The sequence below is a fragment of the Trichoplax adhaerens genome, genomic scaffold, assembly GCF_000150275.1.
Source record: "Trichoplax adhaerens TRIADscaffold_12 genomic scaffold, whole genome shotgun sequence".
In the NCBI taxonomy this organism is placed as follows: Eukaryota; Metazoa; Placozoa; class Uniplacotomia; order Trichoplacea; family Trichoplacidae; genus Trichoplax; species Trichoplax adhaerens.
Genome location: NW_002060954.1, coordinates 1,636,258 through 1,654,648, shown reverse-complemented (window position 1 = coordinate 1,654,648; position 18,391 = coordinate 1,636,258). Strand labels below are relative to the sequence as shown.

At 33.9% G+C, this 18,391-nt stretch overlaps 3 protein-coding genes across 3 annotated transcripts; 1 reads left to right on the top strand and 2 right to left on the bottom strand.

The window, feature by feature from the left end:
- Positions 1 to 2,842: 2,842 nt before the first annotated feature.
- TRIADDRAFT_50786 (uncharacterized protein) lies at positions 2,843 to 6,770 on the bottom strand (the record flags this gene model as incomplete). Its single annotated transcript, XM_002115774.1, has 3 exons — positions 2,843 to 2,865; positions 3,049 to 3,789; positions 6,551 to 6,770. 3 exons carry the CDS (start codon positions 6,768 to 6,770, stop codon positions 2,843 to 2,845), a joined length of 984 nt encoding a protein of 327 aa, XP_002115810.1.
- A 4,015-nt stretch (positions 6,771 to 10,785) lies between these two features.
- Positions 10,786 to 14,714, bottom strand: TRIADDRAFT_59893 (uncharacterized protein; the record flags this gene model as incomplete). The annotated part of the gene is made up of 12 exons (XM_002115773.1): positions 10,786 to 10,923; positions 11,046 to 11,133; positions 11,276 to 11,385; positions 11,462 to 11,523; positions 12,416 to 12,464; positions 12,636 to 12,707; positions 12,872 to 12,958; positions 13,044 to 13,064; positions 13,499 to 13,679; positions 13,863 to 14,041; positions 14,149 to 14,195; positions 14,576 to 14,714. The coding sequence occupies 12 exons, from the start codon at positions 14,712 to 14,714 to the stop codon at positions 10,786 to 10,788; spliced, it is 1,173 nt and encodes a 390-aa protein (XP_002115809.1).
- A 726-nt stretch (positions 14,715 to 15,440) lies between these two features.
- On the top strand, positions 15,441 to 16,958 carry TRIADDRAFT_64226 (expressed hypothetical protein; the record flags this gene model as incomplete). Its single annotated transcript, XM_002115916.1, has 3 exons — positions 15,441 to 15,771; positions 16,328 to 16,683; positions 16,803 to 16,958. 3 exons carry the CDS (start codon positions 15,441 to 15,443, stop codon positions 16,956 to 16,958), a joined length of 843 nt encoding a protein of 280 aa, XP_002115952.1.
- Positions 16,959 to 18,391: the final 1,433 nt, after the last annotated feature.

The following is an 18,391-nucleotide window of genomic DNA, read 5'->3' as shown; positions in this document are numbered from 1 at the left end:
CTCACTTCTAACCCAATACAGTGTTAATGTACACTGAAAGGGTTAAATTACTGTACTGTACGTAGAATTACTGTTATCCCGTCGGTGTATACTACTGCCCTGTCAACATACTGTTGCTGATACTGTACAATCTGCATGCAGGGCCTGTATGCTGTAGGCAATGGCCAAAGCCCTTTCACTGGTTTTACCACTCTTTTACCACCGTTCAGTCTAGTTCGCTACAGCACAGTACTGTACTGTGCCGAGTTTTCTAGTCTTTAACGAATACACAGACTCAGTACAGACATTGAAAAAAAATAAAAATAAAATAATAATTTTTACAGATTTGCTGACTGTAACGATGGCTCCTCCTACTGGAGAACTCTTAAACAAGCCCCGCCTATTCTTTCATGGTTGGAAAAAATCCTCATCACTCAATGTTGAAATTCCAACTAGAGCTGTTGAAAGCTCGCTCTACCTATGAAGTACTGGTCAACTTCATAGAGGTAACTTTTACCTCTATGCACTGTTATCTACTGTATACTGTAGTATACAGTATGCATGTTATAGCCTAAGTAAATAAAATAAAATAATAATAAAATAAATTAATTAATTAATCGTTTATTGAGTAGTTCCAAACCATGTTAAAAGCGAAATATGATTCTACTGGACGTACAGTACTGTACACCAGTGTACAGTACTTTAGCATTAAAAATTGAATACACCACTGTACTGTACATGTACTACTACTGTCTCCTTTTCTCAGCGCATCTCATCGAAAGTGTCTCATACTACAGTACTAGTACTACTGTAAAGTAATGTGGACAAGGGGTAGACCTGAGAAAGGTTCGGTTAACACGTACCAATGACTGACGGTTTATATTAGAAATTTCAAAGAAATAAAATAACTCAATAATGCAGTAAAAAAAAATTAAAAAAACATCAAGTGCCACTTGCTCAAGGTTGTACTGATCTGTATTTGTGAAACTTTAGCCAAATTCAAAGTAAATACCTTAAAAGTTTAAAGACTACACTATGGCTGAACAGTTTTCAACCAGTATGTAGCACTGTAGTGTACGCCCATGAAGTAGTGGTCCATTTTTACGGAGGGCCTAATGTGGATGGACGACATGAAGAAGGCTTGGTCGTCGCATCAGACAGACGGACTTCTCTTAACAAATTAGACCATAAATATCCCAAAATGACTTCTTATGGTACTAATTTCAAGAGTGATAATCCATCGGTCCATACTAACATACTGTACGCTAAAGCAAAAAGCGAAACAATAGTATTACCGTCTTAAGCGAAACACGTACGGTGGCTCATGCAAAACAATTTAGTACTATACTCTACTTGCTATATGCGCGTGTGATAGGCAAACGTGCACATCATTCCCAAGTAGCAACACGTTAGCTGACCACTAACCACGATGTATGATGCGAAGCTTACGAAAGTCCGATGGGTCAGATTATTTTTATATCCTAACATATAATCACATGCATAAGAGATAGATGCGGAGTCAATAAATAGGTTATAATAATAATTTTCTTATAATCTTTATTATGAAAATTACTGATACTAAGACGGGTTGCCATGTTACATATACGAGTGCTCTATGTCTCAGGTGAAGTTACTCGTATCAGTTTTATTCATGGCACGACTACATTATAACGTGGAGGTATTATAAAGCAGATTAGCAACGTAACATAATGCCGCAATTACTGAGAAACAATTTAATAATACTGTAGTAATTACCGCCAATTTAGGAATTTTCTTTTTGAATTAACTGTAGTACATTAGGGATGTGCGATAGTAACCAAGGATCATATGCGTAGAATTATATAATTAATTACTATAGGATATTATATTACAAGTGTGGATTCAATTAGAGAGCTAGTTCAGATTTACAACGATTAAAAAGAAAGAATTGATCTTAAAAGCCCAACGATTCCGAATTTTAGAATGGCATCAAATACAAAGCAATTCATGTAAAACAAAGGGAAAGAGATTTAGATTAAGAGGCCATCATGAACAAAATAAATACAATGTCTCATCCCGATGAAATTCATTTTCCATGCCTGTTCATCAAGTAATTATGATACATAATTCCTAGGTGAATACGAACTTCAAAATAACATTTTACAATGCTTTCGAAGCTGTAACAATCTAAGATATTGGTAGTTAAAACAGATTATTATTACAGTAATCATATATTTAGAACATATAAGCCATCCAGCTGTAAGAGCAGAACCTTATTAAAAAGGCTACAAGAGATGCAACCCCGAAGTTAATTTGAATTATCTTTAACAGAAAATTAAGGAAAAAAATATACTTTGCTTTAAAATAGAAACCTGCAGCATATATGCTGATATAGACTGTTGCAGAGCTGAAAGGTTTTCTTCGATATAGTTGCAGCATAGTGCATAATCAATATTAATATACTCGGCCGTAACATTTGGAGGAGTAAAATTGTGAAGTAGCTATAATGATTTTATAATAAATGAAATTTATGTGCTTGCGAATGAAGGTATTAATATCGATGCATTTATCTATGGATTTATAATCTTTTAAGTAATAAAGAAAATTAAAACAAAATCTATCTGCAAAGTACAATATTTGGCTATCTTAACAATGTACTGGGCTACGATAAAGGGATACAATTGCGGGATTTAGATCTGTTTGTAGTCTTAAAAATACCAGTAAGCAAGATTAATGACAATATTATAAATAAAATGGATATCGCAATTATCAATTATTTCAATCCAATATCTAGTCAAAATTGATTTAATATTTCATTTTGTGCCTACTTGTACGACATCTGTACGATCTAGGAGCCAAGAATTGTAAATACGAGACAGAATGGTTACATTATGGGGCTTGTTTTTCCTGTGCTACAGTAACATTATCTATGATCTACACCTGTAGATAGTGGAACCGTCGAACATACATGCCCGTGACCATTACTGACATTGACAGATTCCGATTTAAGAATAGGCAATACCGTTGAGCTAGCAGAATTTCGTAGTGGATCTTCCTGTATCATACCACTTGCTGACGAATTATCTGCACCTCCAAGCAACATTTCTTGCAGTAGACTATCAACTTTAGCAGTACCAAATAAGCGCGCAAATTGTAGATGTTCGACAGACTGCATTGCAATTGAATGTAAATTTGGTAGGAGTAAAAGCATCTCACCAAATCGTCCACGAGAATCATATTGGCGATCATTGATGTAATCTTCTAGTGCTAATTGAATTTGAAAGCGCAATCGCTTTATCTTCATAGGCTCATTCAATCCTTTGGCATCAGGATTAAAAAATACAATAGCTTTCAGACATGCGTACTCAGTATCATCAATATTATGCGTTAACATGGGCAAACACAATTCGTCCATTATACGACAAGCGATACGAGCAATTTCTGGCTCCTCCGGAAGATGTCGAGGTAAAATCAAATCATTCCCAAGTAAGAGAATATTTTTTAATCTCATTGATCGTCTAGCAACACCCAACATTAAATGCTCGCATGCATGTGCTCGTAATAAAGTGACCTGATCATCTAGTAGTAATTCACAAAAACTCGGAATATATTTGGCCCATTCGACCAGAAGCAGTAACTGTTGCCTCATCGATTCGCAAATATCATTAACTGAGGCCATACGTATTACATCCAGTGAGCATTCACGTGGCGGAGACGATTGAGGTTGTGACAATAATTCGGCTGCTAATAACGTGCTGCACGTAAGCTCACTACCACCGGATTGATCTTCTGACGGTCTTCTCGATATCCGATCTCTTTCGCTCTGAACGGCTAAATAGTTTCAGGAGAATAAATCATTATAAATAATTGTAATGTCTATAGACATCGCAGATAGTATCTAACATACTGCAGTACGTCATGTTAAAGATTTACTGTATTATGTAAGAAGATACATGAGATCTAAAATTGATATATTCATATTATACAGTACATCGTTATATAGCAAACACTCGCATATTACTATATTACAGTCAGTGTGGGCAAAAGGTAGTAATAGATAATAAAATATTGCTTGAAAGTAGGAAGTAGACGAATTTTACTATTTGCAATATGATACGGGGATATGCAGACTTAGTTGATGACGGAAATGCAAAGTATTACACTGTATAAAAGTAAGTATGTTACATATTGTAAGCGTATAAGTCAATTCTAGTTCATGGCGGATTTGCAATTTTCCGTAAGGGTGTATCTATCAAAGCCCTTTAAAATTCCAATCACAAATCATTGATAAATAAATAGGCTACGATCAGTGGATACGATAAAGAAAGCTATGTGAAAAAGTAGCTGAATTCTTATTGAAATAAAGTTAGCATCTCTTTTCTTATCCTGATTACAGAATCGAATCAATATTGTGCACTAACAATCCTACACAACGTAATGCAACTATATTACTATACTAAACTATATCTTTTCCACTTCAAGAAAACTAATGCTATCATCCAGCTTTAGCTATTAACTCACTCTGTAATAAGTCTGCCTTAACTAATGAAAAGAGATTACATAAAAATGAAAAAAAGATAGTTATAATAATCGCTATAGAGAGCATAATGAAATTAAATTAGATCAATCATGGTAACACTGTGCTGTATTATCCATTGTACTTGTATGAAAGTAATATTAGAATGTTGTTACATTAAGAATTTGACAACCGCAAAAGCGCATAAGAAAATGTTTCATTAAATTGTAACATAAAGATGCGCGCATTCTTGACGTACAAAATCGATCATCAGTCGACAAATCATTAATATTACGTATATTCTACGAATAATAATAATAATAAAAGGTATATTATCGATCACAATAGTCGTCTATAATAAATCAGTACAGAACCGATGTTTTGAATCTGAACAACCCTGAAATGACTGAATCGTTGTCATAGCTATAACTGTGTAACTACTGTATAATACTTCACGTCATTTATTTTGTTGCTGAGAAACGAAATTATGAATATAAAGACAGCATTACTGTCGCTAAAAGAAACAATAACAAGAATATATTTATGTTATCCGAAGATTTTGAACTGATTACCAATCATTAAGTCACTAGAGTATAATTTTTAAATTTGGACTTTCGACTATTTTTGCTAATATTTTCTTATTTAATGTAGCAGAAATACCGCGATGAACTTCAAACTGACATTAAATCCAAAGGTCAAAGATGAATCCGCATACCGTAAAAAAGGATTCATTTAAAGTTTAATATTTATCTACCAATAAAAAGCTACATTTGCAAGCAAAGATTCAACTTGACAACCAGGCCGAAATAGTTACAATATTGTATTACTTTAAACCATTGAGTATTGAGTTTTGAATTAGTCATTTAAACAAAAGATATTGGATTGTCAAAGCAATCGTATTTTAAACTTTCTATGACAAAAAAAGGAACTTAGCAACAAATCTCCGAAAGATTTTTGTTAAGCATATTCGTGTGTATTAATTATCTATTTGTACATTACCTAGACGTACTATAATGAACTACCTCCAAAATACGAGTAAATTACCGTACTACATAGATTGCGTTCTTCAGGGATAAAATTATTTCATCTAAGCTAGCCGTGTCTCCCACTTTCGTGCGCTCAGTAATCTGTAGTATACACTATACAGTATAGGTTTTATATATTATACATACTTCTTTGTGTTATACTGTCCACCTCAACTCCAATAAAAATTTTCATTTCTTTCTCAGAGTGAAGCACAATGCCATTTTAATAGTTGTTATTATTAATGTGTTTTAATGCGGTAACCAGTATTGTAAAAGTTGTATAGTAATATGCTACAAAAAGACGATTGCGAACGATTGTACTGGACTAGAATAAACAAAAATAACACGGTAATAAAAAGTTTGTATGTAAATTAAAATATATCGATAATTAGCATTAGTTTAATTTTAATAGCTTCATAAATTTTGTTAATAGTATCTAAAAGTTTGCTGATTCTCAAAATGTAAATATCGTAATAATTATAGATATATACAACATGCCAACAACAGTGGTGTAAAAAAAGTATTTGTATGTATTCTAGTTGCTGAGAATGGAATGGATAATAATTTCATAGGTGTAAACTTTATGTGTTGCACACCGCATTACAGTACACACTATAGCAGGAGATGGTGACAACAATTCGTACATAAAAACAGTCAATTTTAATAGCAAATACGGTGGATACTATATTGAACTACAACTACAGTACACAAAAGCGAAATGATTTTTTATAATGCCATTATCGTCAATATCATACTGTCAGAAGTCGATTCATTACTGTAATTCGAATCCAGGATAGAGTATGTATTTGTCTACATTTAAAACTTCCCAACACTTCATTCCTTAATTATAATTATTAGTTGGATGCTGTTTCACAACGATGGCTTACATACATTAGCTCAAGGCTAGATATTATTTTACTATCAACCATAATTCATGGGGAAGAAAAATAAGCTGACTCCATGTTAATACATTATGTAGAGTAATCGTATTTCTTTGGTTTGACATGCGTGGGTACAGCGTATATATACTGTAAATATATGAAGTACCTACCTTCTTTCTTCATCCCGGCTCGAAAGCACTTTTTTAAACGACAATAGCGACATTGATTGCGCTTGTCTTTATCGATGACACAACTTCGACCAAAACGGCAAGTATAAACATGGTTTTGACGTACACTACGTCTAAAAAATCCCTTACAACCATCACAACTTGGCGCGCCATAGTGTTTACCGGTTGCTCGATCGCCGCAAATGGCACAGGTTGTCACCATTTCTGTGTCGCGATGCCTATCACCGCCTCCTAAATAATTAAGTAATCAAGGGGAATAAGTCAAGATGAACATTTAATCGCCATATCAATTTGCAGTAATTCGTAACTTTTTGTCCCTCCCACATTTTACTTCTTCATCGCGAGTCCAATTTACTACTAATGTACTACTTTTCGACACTGAATTACATTACATCAGCACTACTGTCTAGAAGTATCCCAGAATTTTTCTTTTCTATCTAGTACTCTACAGTGCACATACTGTACAGTATTGTATATGGACAGTACTACTGTACATCATATCCTACGTACAGTACAGTCTGACAAAAGTTAAAGCTCCCAACCCAATCAAGTAACATAATTTAATATTTATAAACAATTATAATCGAAAATTGACAAGAGTTACTGAAAAAAAGTTTTAAAAACGGGACGATAGCGTTTGTCCAGTTTGGATTCATATCAGTAATTACTTTTAACTTGTAAGACAGGTCACAAGATCATGTACCGTATTGTCCGACGCCGTTGTTTAATACTGGACTGTAAACATGATAAAAAGGAGCAACTCTCAACAACGTATGGGCTGAGATACGCCACAACATATAATTCATGTCGGACAAACATAGCTTTGGCATAAGTACACTTATTTAGGCAAATTCTGTATCAATCGTGATGTTACACAGTATACTGTAGTATAGTACGAAAGGAAAAAAAGTGTAAGACAATTTATCCATAACGACAAATTCTGCCAACTAAGTGATTTACAGTGTATCAATTTACTGCCCCATCAATATACGTACTAATTCTCCTTTACAGTACAGTACTGTACAGTATTGATAAAAGTTCGAATTCTTGAATGTGCTACATTGCTTAGTGCAATGCGATCTCATTGACTGGAACAGTATCATAAAACAAGAAAGGATGACTTTCTTTCCACTGTTTTACAGTTGTATCCAATTTGTGCATAGACATGGGGGAACACGGTTTATTTGGTCTCTTCTAAGATGTTGCATGTTCATTATATTATTACGGCTATTCCAGTTATTACAAGCTATTATATAGGGAAACGACCCATGAGCATGTTTCTGTCCATGTGTACGCATCACAATCGAGTAAAAAATAGTGTATCATAATTGACGTTTCTGTAGCAAAATATCACTTCGATAATTAATTAGTGAAAGCTCAAGCCTGAGACCAGCAACAATAATTATAATCATTTACATGTTTCTTTCCAAAATCCGTGAGTGTCAAAAATTAAGAAAAAAGTGCATTAACAAGTTACAACAGTTGCCGTAGGCCAGTCCACCATGACGGCGTATTGCTATCTATCCACACGGAAGAATCACTAGATTGGATCACAGTTCAAATTTTTTTTAACACGGATGCCAATTAATTTAGTGTAACGCCTTAACTAGGAGTGAAATGGCCAAGTACTGTAATAAGTACGTCGATGAAAATATTAATACTAATTTGTTAGAAACTTACGACTCATTGCGCGCCCCTCCAGTATTTTGCAATCACCGCTAATAACACTGTACAGCAATAAAACCGCTGTTGACAATACTGAGTAATTTTTACTTTTCGATGGATCCTTATAACTGCTAAATGTCTTCAACGCCCTAGATATAATATCGTCAGTGTACTGTATTACGTAGTTAAAACTAACTAACAACTTAACAAGCAATAACCAATTAATGCAATGGTCAATAGTTATTAATAGTGTATTGTACAGTACGGTACAGTACTGTGCACTGTACGTACAGTACAGTATCTTGGCAGGACAGGAGCATCTACAGAGCGGATAGATCGTTCCTTCATCTACAGTATATGTATAGAATTTTAGGCAAATTTTGCAGCTTTACTACAATTAATTTTGCCTAATAGCGCTCTAAATACAACTGGCTCACATCAGTGTGAACCAGTTGGAATTAGAGTAAGAGTGCTGTAAGCTAATATAAAATTTGAGGCAAATTTTGCAGCTTTACTACAATTTATTTTGCCTAATCGCACATTAAAGAGAACTGGCTCACACTTGTACAATGTACAGTACTGTAGTCCACGAGAGTACAGTATACGCTGTACTATTGGCTTAAATACGCAAAATCGATTGTCACCCCTTTATCTCGTTCCCGTAACACTGTCATTATAATATCACTTATCAATTGCTCGTCTTGAACCACGGATCCCAGTCGTGACATGACACCTAATATGCACACTACTTTACACCACACTGGATATCACATATCATTTTATGACTGTAGAGCTAAATGCACTTATCACTCATGTTGTTCTAGTTTAAACTAAACACACCCGCTCCATCCAAATCTAAAATACGAGGAGAGGATGAGTTTCTATCAAAATACTGGAAGAGGATGAGACTTTAAAATAGTCCCTGATAGAATACAGTATCCAATTCTGTACTGTACTCTGGATGTTCATGCTACCAGCTACCCTATAAATTGTACAGTATGTAAAAGATAAAGATAACAGTGTACGGGTGTTGCGTGCGCATTAAAAAGTGCTGGGTGCTACCACAGGCTGAGAGACAGACAGGACTTTGGAACTTGAACTATTGTGCTTACAACGAGGTATGCGGTACTAGCTTTACTTCGCTGCAGGCTGTAACCGTAAATTAGGCTAAAAGATTGCAAGTTACAGCAAGTACGCTTTGAAATAATTGTTACTAGTGGAATGTCCCGCTGATAATACTTCGCCTAAATGTATTGCTCTCGATACTCTACTCTAGAGTACGGTACATCATTTGGCCTTTGTTATACTGTATAGTGCACCTGCAGAAAATGTTTAAATAAATACTTTTGCGGAACGAGTTGACTAAGATAAGATGATTACCAAATCGATCATTACATCGTTCATGTTTATTCACATTGTTAGCTTAGCAACTCTACCTTTTTTGCCTACATCTCTAATTATATTTAACATGAAAGTCAGAGCATCTCATAGCACCTACTTGATTGATTTTTCTATACGCGTAATTGTAAAGTCGACATTACTTTCAAATTCGCTAGGTAATTAGTTCATCGATAGATACGTTTTCCAAGGCTGTACCATTGCAAATAATGTCTGCGCATCCATACAATACGTTTACACTTTAACTGTACAGTACCACATTAGCAAAGCATTTAGATAAAAAATTGCTATACTCTATACAAGATCACGCGATTCGATTGATCAACGAGGTGCATATTTTCACCTCATGGTATTGGTAGGCCAATATCCTACTGCAACATACGAGAAAAGCGGTATGGAGCGTAAAATCATGTAATCCAATAAATGGTTTAAATAATTACAAGGTAGCCCAAGTTCTACTTAGAGTCAGGCAACAATACGTAAATGCTAAGAAATCCTGAATTTCATCAAATACCTTGCTCTACTATTTGTAGATTGTGAACTTGGAATTAGACTGCAACAGTTAATCAATAATTAATTAATTTAATCTCTTGAGTTTTCACCACAAGGACTTACATTAGATTTCATGTATATTACAATTCACAGTTATAGCTTATAGCACTTACAGTACCAGCAGTGTCCAGATTTCATCACAAGAGTATTATAGTTTAGACATTACAATATACTGTACATCAATTCATTAATTATACAGTAACCATCGATGTATAAAACAGACTAACTTAAAATAATTTGTCAAATAATCGTATAACAAGACATAAACGGGAACTAATTACAACACATGCTATTAAAAACCAAATTATTATAATCTTATGTGATCACGTTTTATAACATAAATAAACGTAAAATCTCTGATTATGATAGCCATTAGGTTCTATACCAGTATCCTACCAGTCTAGTTACTAGCCTATGTAAGTTGCTTGTAGAACAGTTCCTCATACTCGTTTGAAAACTTACACAGAAAATTGATTTTAATAATATCAGAAAAACCTTCACTCAAGCAGGGCTCTTCATATCTAGACCTAATTTTCAAGTAAAGAAATATTTAAATCTATAAGTTATAAGTACCCAATAAAAATTCCCTTGCACAAGAAATGTTAGAAAACTAAGCATAGCAATGATAAATGGATACTAAAGATAACAATATTATAACTTAGAAGATAATCGAACTTGAAGGTGTTGAAAGCAATCTCGGTAACTGATTGGTATCCTTCCTCAGCAGTAGCTTCGCGAATCTAAAAGGAGTTAGTCCGTTTATTTGTATGCTCTCCGTTTTCAAGGTGAGATAACTGTCTCGCCATGTTACAATCCTACAGAATACTACAAGTTACTATATTTTTCTAGAGCAATGCATTACCTTATTGTTATGCTTAGCGATCTCTTCCAATGTTGTGAATATAAAACATCTAATAGGTATCTTCTTAGACCGTGCGCAGTCAATATACCTATAATATTTAGGTAGTATAGAGATTACGCATTCAATCTTTTATTCTAAAAATTTGCCAATCAGCATAAGTACAGTTAAAATCCATATGTTACATATATACCGTACAATGCAAAGACAGTAGCAGTAAGCGATTTGAATACCTTTTCCTTGAAAACTTATCTGGATTTGTATTATCTATAACAACACTGGAACCTCTATCCAGTAATACAGTGCAAACAGATACACATTTTTGCCAAGATTTCAATTTATCCTGATGGTAATTTAAAGTGATATTGATTAAAAGATAATGATATAATTATATCGAAGGATACTAGAATTAACCTTACCCGGTTAACATCTACATATCCGCGTGGGCTCAAGTAATTTCTTACGAATGTACTTTTACCGGCTATTAAGTAAAAAGTAATAAATGAATAGTACATGCTCCTATTAAATTAGTAAGTCACAAATAATAATAACTTTCTGAAGTTATTATCACATGTGTAATGATTCATTCTTTTATACAGTTTTATTATGTAAAATTTTGGGTAAGAATAACAATCAACCTCCGGGCATCCCAATAAGAATCACCATCTACAACAAAGAAATCGTGGTATAACTGAGTATCTTCTTAACTACCATAGAATACTGCAGCATTACAGTTTTCGAAATTTTTTTGAGACGACATTCGCAAATAAACTTCATGTTTTTAGCTGTATTAGTACCTACCTCCTGTTGGCTGTTCGTAAGGTCAACGTTAGAGGGATAACACAACGTTCCTTCTATCGTAAAGTTACGCTGTAACACAATAAGACGCATATTTCTTAAGTAAATCTGGATTTAATAACATTTAGCAGCTGCACATACAGGATCAAAACTAGGCCAGCTGAAGATTGCCTTTCTACCGTTGATGAAAAATTCTTCAGGTGTACAAAAATTTAACCCAATATTTGCTGCAAACTATAGAGAGAGACAATTACAGTGAAGATCTTGAAATACACTTTTAGTCATAAATATTGGAATATTTTAGAAATAAAATTTAGTAACTGATAAGTTCATACAGTCCTATCCGAGCAAGAAAAATCTTTTCGTTTGCCCGGTTGCCAATTTACAGGTCTTCCAGCAGCATCTTTTGTGTTAGGGGAATATTTCATATATAAATATCAAAATTAATTTCGTAATAGAAACATGATGTAAATTACAAACCAGTATCGACAATCACTACTACAATTTAAAAGTATTCATTTAAACACACTTCAATACGTTCTATTACAACGTAAACTAAAATTGTAAAGTTAGACCTCCAACGAAGAAGCTGGTTTCCAAATCGATAGTCATAGCGTTGTTTGCCTATATGATTAAATAAGTGTTACGTAATCAATTATCATATGGTCCATTTTTATCTATTTTCAAGCATACAGTTAGGCTTTTCAGAAAATATTGCATCTTATAAGTTCAGATGTTCAGATACCGTCTGTAAATTAACAGCATTGAGTATTACTTACTAATACTGTATTTTACCTTCCATATTAAATACTGCCACATTCCTATAAAAGGTTTCCGATATATATCTCGATTTGTAGCAATATATGCCTAAGAATAAAATATGCATATCATAATAATGAAAAAATTAAGTGTATTCGTTGATCCATGAACAACAATTGACTCTACTGTACTGTATAGTACACCTTAACGAACAATTTTCCACACCGAGATAATATCAAAGTGTACTTATTTTATAATCGATCTATTCGAACCTGCACTGGTACCCCCAATGAGTTGATAATATTTGTTATCTTCTTCTTAAAGCTTTCTTTGTTTACCATTTTATTGCCAATTCCTAGCTGTCGTGTGATGCGATAGAATAGAGATTTAACTATACTAATAATGCTGTAATTAATAGTGAACGACGAATACGTGATAATGCACCTGATTCGAGAATATTACAACCTGCAAATAGATAAAAGAAATTTAAGTATAGTGTACGCATACCACACGGTTTTCAAAATATACTTACAAATGTTCTAAGATATGACTGACGATCTAAATTAACTGTAAGTTGACTGGAAAGCTTACTTTAAATCCTTCTTTATTCAATTGTTGCAGCTTACTTCTTACAGTTGAAAAAGCGAATCTAATGATTTGACAACAGGTTAACACTGCAGATTTTGAGATAAAAAAGCTAAATAAATCTATGAATCATCAATATGCTAGTAACCTCCATTGATCTGAGAACTTTCTAGATGTACCGCTGTCAATAAGCGTTCCATCGAGGTCGAAGGAAGCAATCTTGAAACAGAATTACATCCAAATTAGTAAAAAAGTTTAATAATTTTCGAAAATGCGCTACCTAGGTAAAGCAATAGTACGTTACATACGAGTACCTTAGTCGATGGATTTGCATTATCAGACGTATAAATTAACAAGCCTCTGAAATCAGTCCAGCCATTATAATTTGGTTCTTCCAGTGATTTAATGACCCGATATGGTGTTTTAAGCAATACACTTTGCATTGTTATATGCAATGTGGGTTTCATTCTTTTTCTTTCTTCCGCTTCGGTGCAACTACTCAGTACAGGACCAGATTAATGCAAAAACGATCGAATTACTTGTTATGCTATATCTGAGCAATTATGTCATCAGTATATTTATCCTTGTGTATTGTACCATAAAAATACTATTTATTAATGGTAATAAGCGTAAATATTACTAATAAATTGCAAAATAATTCCTGTATCCTATTCGGACCTGTCAATGTCTTCATATCGTCTTTTCGAGGTGATTTGATCTTGCGATGATTGACTCAAAAATTGCACTTCATATCCAAAACTGTTGCGCAATAGCGAAAATTTCTCTTTTGGATTAAGAATGCATGTTTTTTGCGGTTCCAGTAATCGACCGCTTACTCTGCTAGGATTTTTTCCTATCTAAAGATTTTTAAAAATAACCCACGAATAAAGCACTGTTTTAATGATGTTGAAGACGAGACAGGCGCAACTATAGTCTCGAACAAGACCTAACTTGCATTCCAAACCTGTGTAAGCTGCAGTTGCTTTTTTTCATAGTTTGCTATAACTTGAACTATAGAAAAAGCACAAAAAGGCCATCCTTATAGCGTAAAAATAAGTTTTACTAACAGTATTCATAATAATAGTGGTGTACTTATACATTATATCATTACATACATATTATTATTAGCAAGCAACGATTCAAAGAATTGACAGACCTACGCGCAGAAATACCTATAAATTTGTCCATTACTGCTACAGAATTGTTATTATTATTTTTATTATTACCGATTCGAGCTGCTAGCTATCTTTAAGCAAGAGTATATTAGATAGTGCATATCTTAATCAAACTAATTTAATGATATGGCCTGGAGAGTACAGCTATGCAAGCTGGCTACTAAAGCTAGCATGGTTATTAGTGGTATGTTGACTGTTAACCTGTAGCTCATTTACCTTGTTGTCGAGCACACGTTTTGCAGCGTACTTGTGTAGCTGGACTTCTTCCTAAAGTCACTAATTTTCCATCATCTAGATGAATTTTTGGCAAAGTTTCGTCATCAGGCACCAAAATACATTCCATTACTTTGGCCATAGTCAACAATTGCTAGATCGTATGCTGACTAATGCGTTATTGCTTTTGCTTTAGTAGTATTTAATTGCAAGATGAGAGAACAGCAGTAAGCAGCAAATGGGCCTTATTGCATCGTCTATGTTAAACATTACTAATACAGTATTGTACTAGTGCATAATCCACTGAGTATAGTCATGGACAACTGGAAGTACAAGACACTCTTTTAGATGGACAGACATTCCAGGCTAACTTTGGTCAACAAATTGTATCAAACACTTTATTATGACAGTACAGTACTTTAGTATGCAGATAGTCGATTCTGAATAGACTAATTTTTCTAAATTAAGTAATACTAGTGCAAACTCCCGTCGCTTTGCTGACGGTTTACGATAATGTGCTCATTTAACAGATAGTATTACCATTTGATAGACCTATCCGAGGTTCAGTAACTTTTTACCGTGTACTCTGTAGTCTGTACTACTATTCAAATTAATAAGAGTGATTTAGAAAACTGATACAGGAGGGCATCCTGTATGAAAAGTCTGTCTATCCGATCCATGATAATGTACTGTACTGTACAGTGTGCTGTACTGTATAGTAGAGACCCTACTGATCAGTAACAATACCGTACAGTATAATACTGTACGGTAAAACGCATCGTACAGTACCATAGGGGGTTATAAGAGGTTCGGTTTAGCGTGGAGTATTCAAGCAGCAGTTTGGTTACGGTAAAGGTTAACAGGTAACATGGCCGCCCATTTGATGCGTGTCTCGCTGAGACAAGCTCTTAAACGAAGTGCCAACTTAGGTGCAGTATATAATTTAACAAATGTTCGCCATGACAGCACAAAAAGTCCGAAATGGAATAATAACAACGTACGTGAAGATCTTGCTACGGCTTACCGTGGTATATTCGAATACGGTCTGTCAGAAGGAATTTGTAACCATCTTACAGCGATTGCACCAGCTCGTAAAGGCAAAGATTACGTTGCATTAGTAATTCCGTATGGATTACATTGGTGCGAAGTTACACCTGAAAAGTTAGTGGGCCTAAACTCAAATGAGAAACTCGTGGAAGGTATGAACCAAATAATAACAAAGTGAAAGTTTACAATTCAATTTAGGATCAGTGTTCGTGCTCAATTTCTTCACTAGCTGCTTTTTTAAATCATGAATCCACAGTAGACAATCCACTAGCACGGATATACTGTACAGTATTGTAATTAATTCAAGTGTAAAAATAGAAATCTGCAATTTAAACTATTTCGAAGCGATTCAATGACCATCATTTTTTGGACCTTGGCTAATTTTTAAATTTATCCTGTTAGTCTTAATATGGTGGATTTAGATAGTCAATATAGAGCCTATCCTATTTTTGCCTTACTGTGCTTTGTCTATTTACTTCTGCCATTGTATTCATCATGTACTCTTCATACTTATTGTAATAATGACAATTAGGGTTCGCTGATCCTATTATAAGTAGGCCTATGCTGCACAAAGTTGGATTAATACTGTATTTTAGATTTTATTGTTTATTTTAACGACTTGCTAGCTATTTAGGAAAGAATACCTTAAAAATGAATTAAAGACTACTTTATAATAGCTTTTTTGGTTGATTTATTGGATTGATTTAGGTGATGGCGAGGCTGATATTACCGCAATGAAGATTCATTTTGGCATATATCGTGCCAGATCTGACGTTAAATGTGTTATGCACTGCCACATGCCTTATGCAACCTCCGTCGCTTGTTTAGAAAAGCCAGTACTTGAAATGATACATCAAAACTCTGCTCGATTTTACAATAGATTTGCTTTTGATCTGGGATATACTGGTTTGGCAACAGCAGATGAGGAAGGTGATAGACTTGCTCGTGTGCTAGGTGATAAAACTATATTATTCATGGGCAATCATGGTGTTCTTGTTGCTGCATCGACTATTCACGAAGCTTTCGATACAATTTACTATGTTGAAAGGGCCTGCATGTATCAAGTAAGTATAACAGTAATCATAATCAATCAATCATTTATCTAATCTGAACAGCAACTACAAAAAACTCCTGTAATTAATGGGCAAATACTGATAAAAATAAATTATGTAACTCACGACAGGTCCTTGCTTCTGCAACCGGAAAAAAATTAAATGTAATTCCTGATGAGCTGTGCGAAAAAATATCAAAACAATTCTATGCGGACAAGACATATATGTTAAAGCATTTTCAAGCTGTTAAACGCATGCTATCAAACTCTGATGTCGACGCTTTCTGATAAAATAACGCTGTTTCTGTATTAATAAATCTACATGATGCACTAATTTACAGCTTGTTTTACCGCATACTTCAGCGATAGTATTTTCGTTCACAACAGTATTGGTATCATTAATTTTTAGCAAAATTGCTTTAAATATAAGTCTATTCTTGAACAGATATATGGTATCAACTTCTTCATATCATATTTATGCCATATATTTATGACTTCACCACATTCAAATGAAAATTAGCTTTAAAACAAATTGTGAGGTAATCGCAACAGGTACCCAGAGCAATAATTTTTTACCTTTCTTATCCCTAATGCATACTCTAGAGATACGATAAATTGATGGTATTTATTTAGACCATATTGACATAGTTAAAATACAGCACTGTTCTTTAAATTTTATTATTGCTGATATCTATTGAAGTTATGTTAAAATTACGTAGCTACTATATGTAAATTGATACTTGTGAAAGTTGAAAAGGCGTTAGTAAAGTATAGGTGTTGTTTATCATAGCTATCAAAACCATCAATAAATCGGTTTCATTAGTAATATAGTATCTTTCGACAGTTATAAAACACGATTAGTTCAAACACGTGAATAATCGTAATGATTTAGACTTCTACAGTAATAAACTACAAATTTAATATACAAATACTTCAGCAGCCATTGAGTAGCGGTTACCGAATAGATCACTAACGGTTAGTCTCAGGCCGAGATCGTATAGAAATACATACGGCTGTTACTTTGGCGACAGACTACGAGTAAGCCCCATAATTACATATCAAATATAACTATAGTTTTATCGCATCTACCATAATCATATTTCTGTATTTTTATTGTGGCCGTTAGATATCTCATGTACGTATCTCTCTGTTAGCGATTTCTTACTGTTAATAGTGTTCACAATTAGGTTTCTCATACGCTTTTATAGTTTTATTGTATGAACAACGTGTTCATACGAGTAGCTGACAAAATCTACATTAAGAAGACTGAATAATCTGAAGTAAAGGTATGATATTGATAAGTAGGAAATACTGTATACACGTACAATTAATCACGTACAAAGTTCAGTAGATACAGATGCATTGTTTAATCTCAACATGCTGTACACAGGATTTCATATAAACAACGGGGCACACGTACAACCAAATTAATGTGATTGAATTGATTGATGATGATTGGTGTACATTTACATTTTTATATTGTAATAAGTTAAATTTTATACTATTTATAGTAGATAATAGTTATATCCGAAGTATGCAAGTAGATACGAAACCGTCCGTAATCAACTGAACGAATGAGTTGAGAGATTAAACCCGTTTCGTCATTTAAATTAATATGCTTTTATATGCAATGTACCGGTAATTTTTACCGGTTACGAAAATTATAAATGACAATAACAACTTCATGCAAGATCTCCGTCAGATCTTATTCCTGTGAGGTA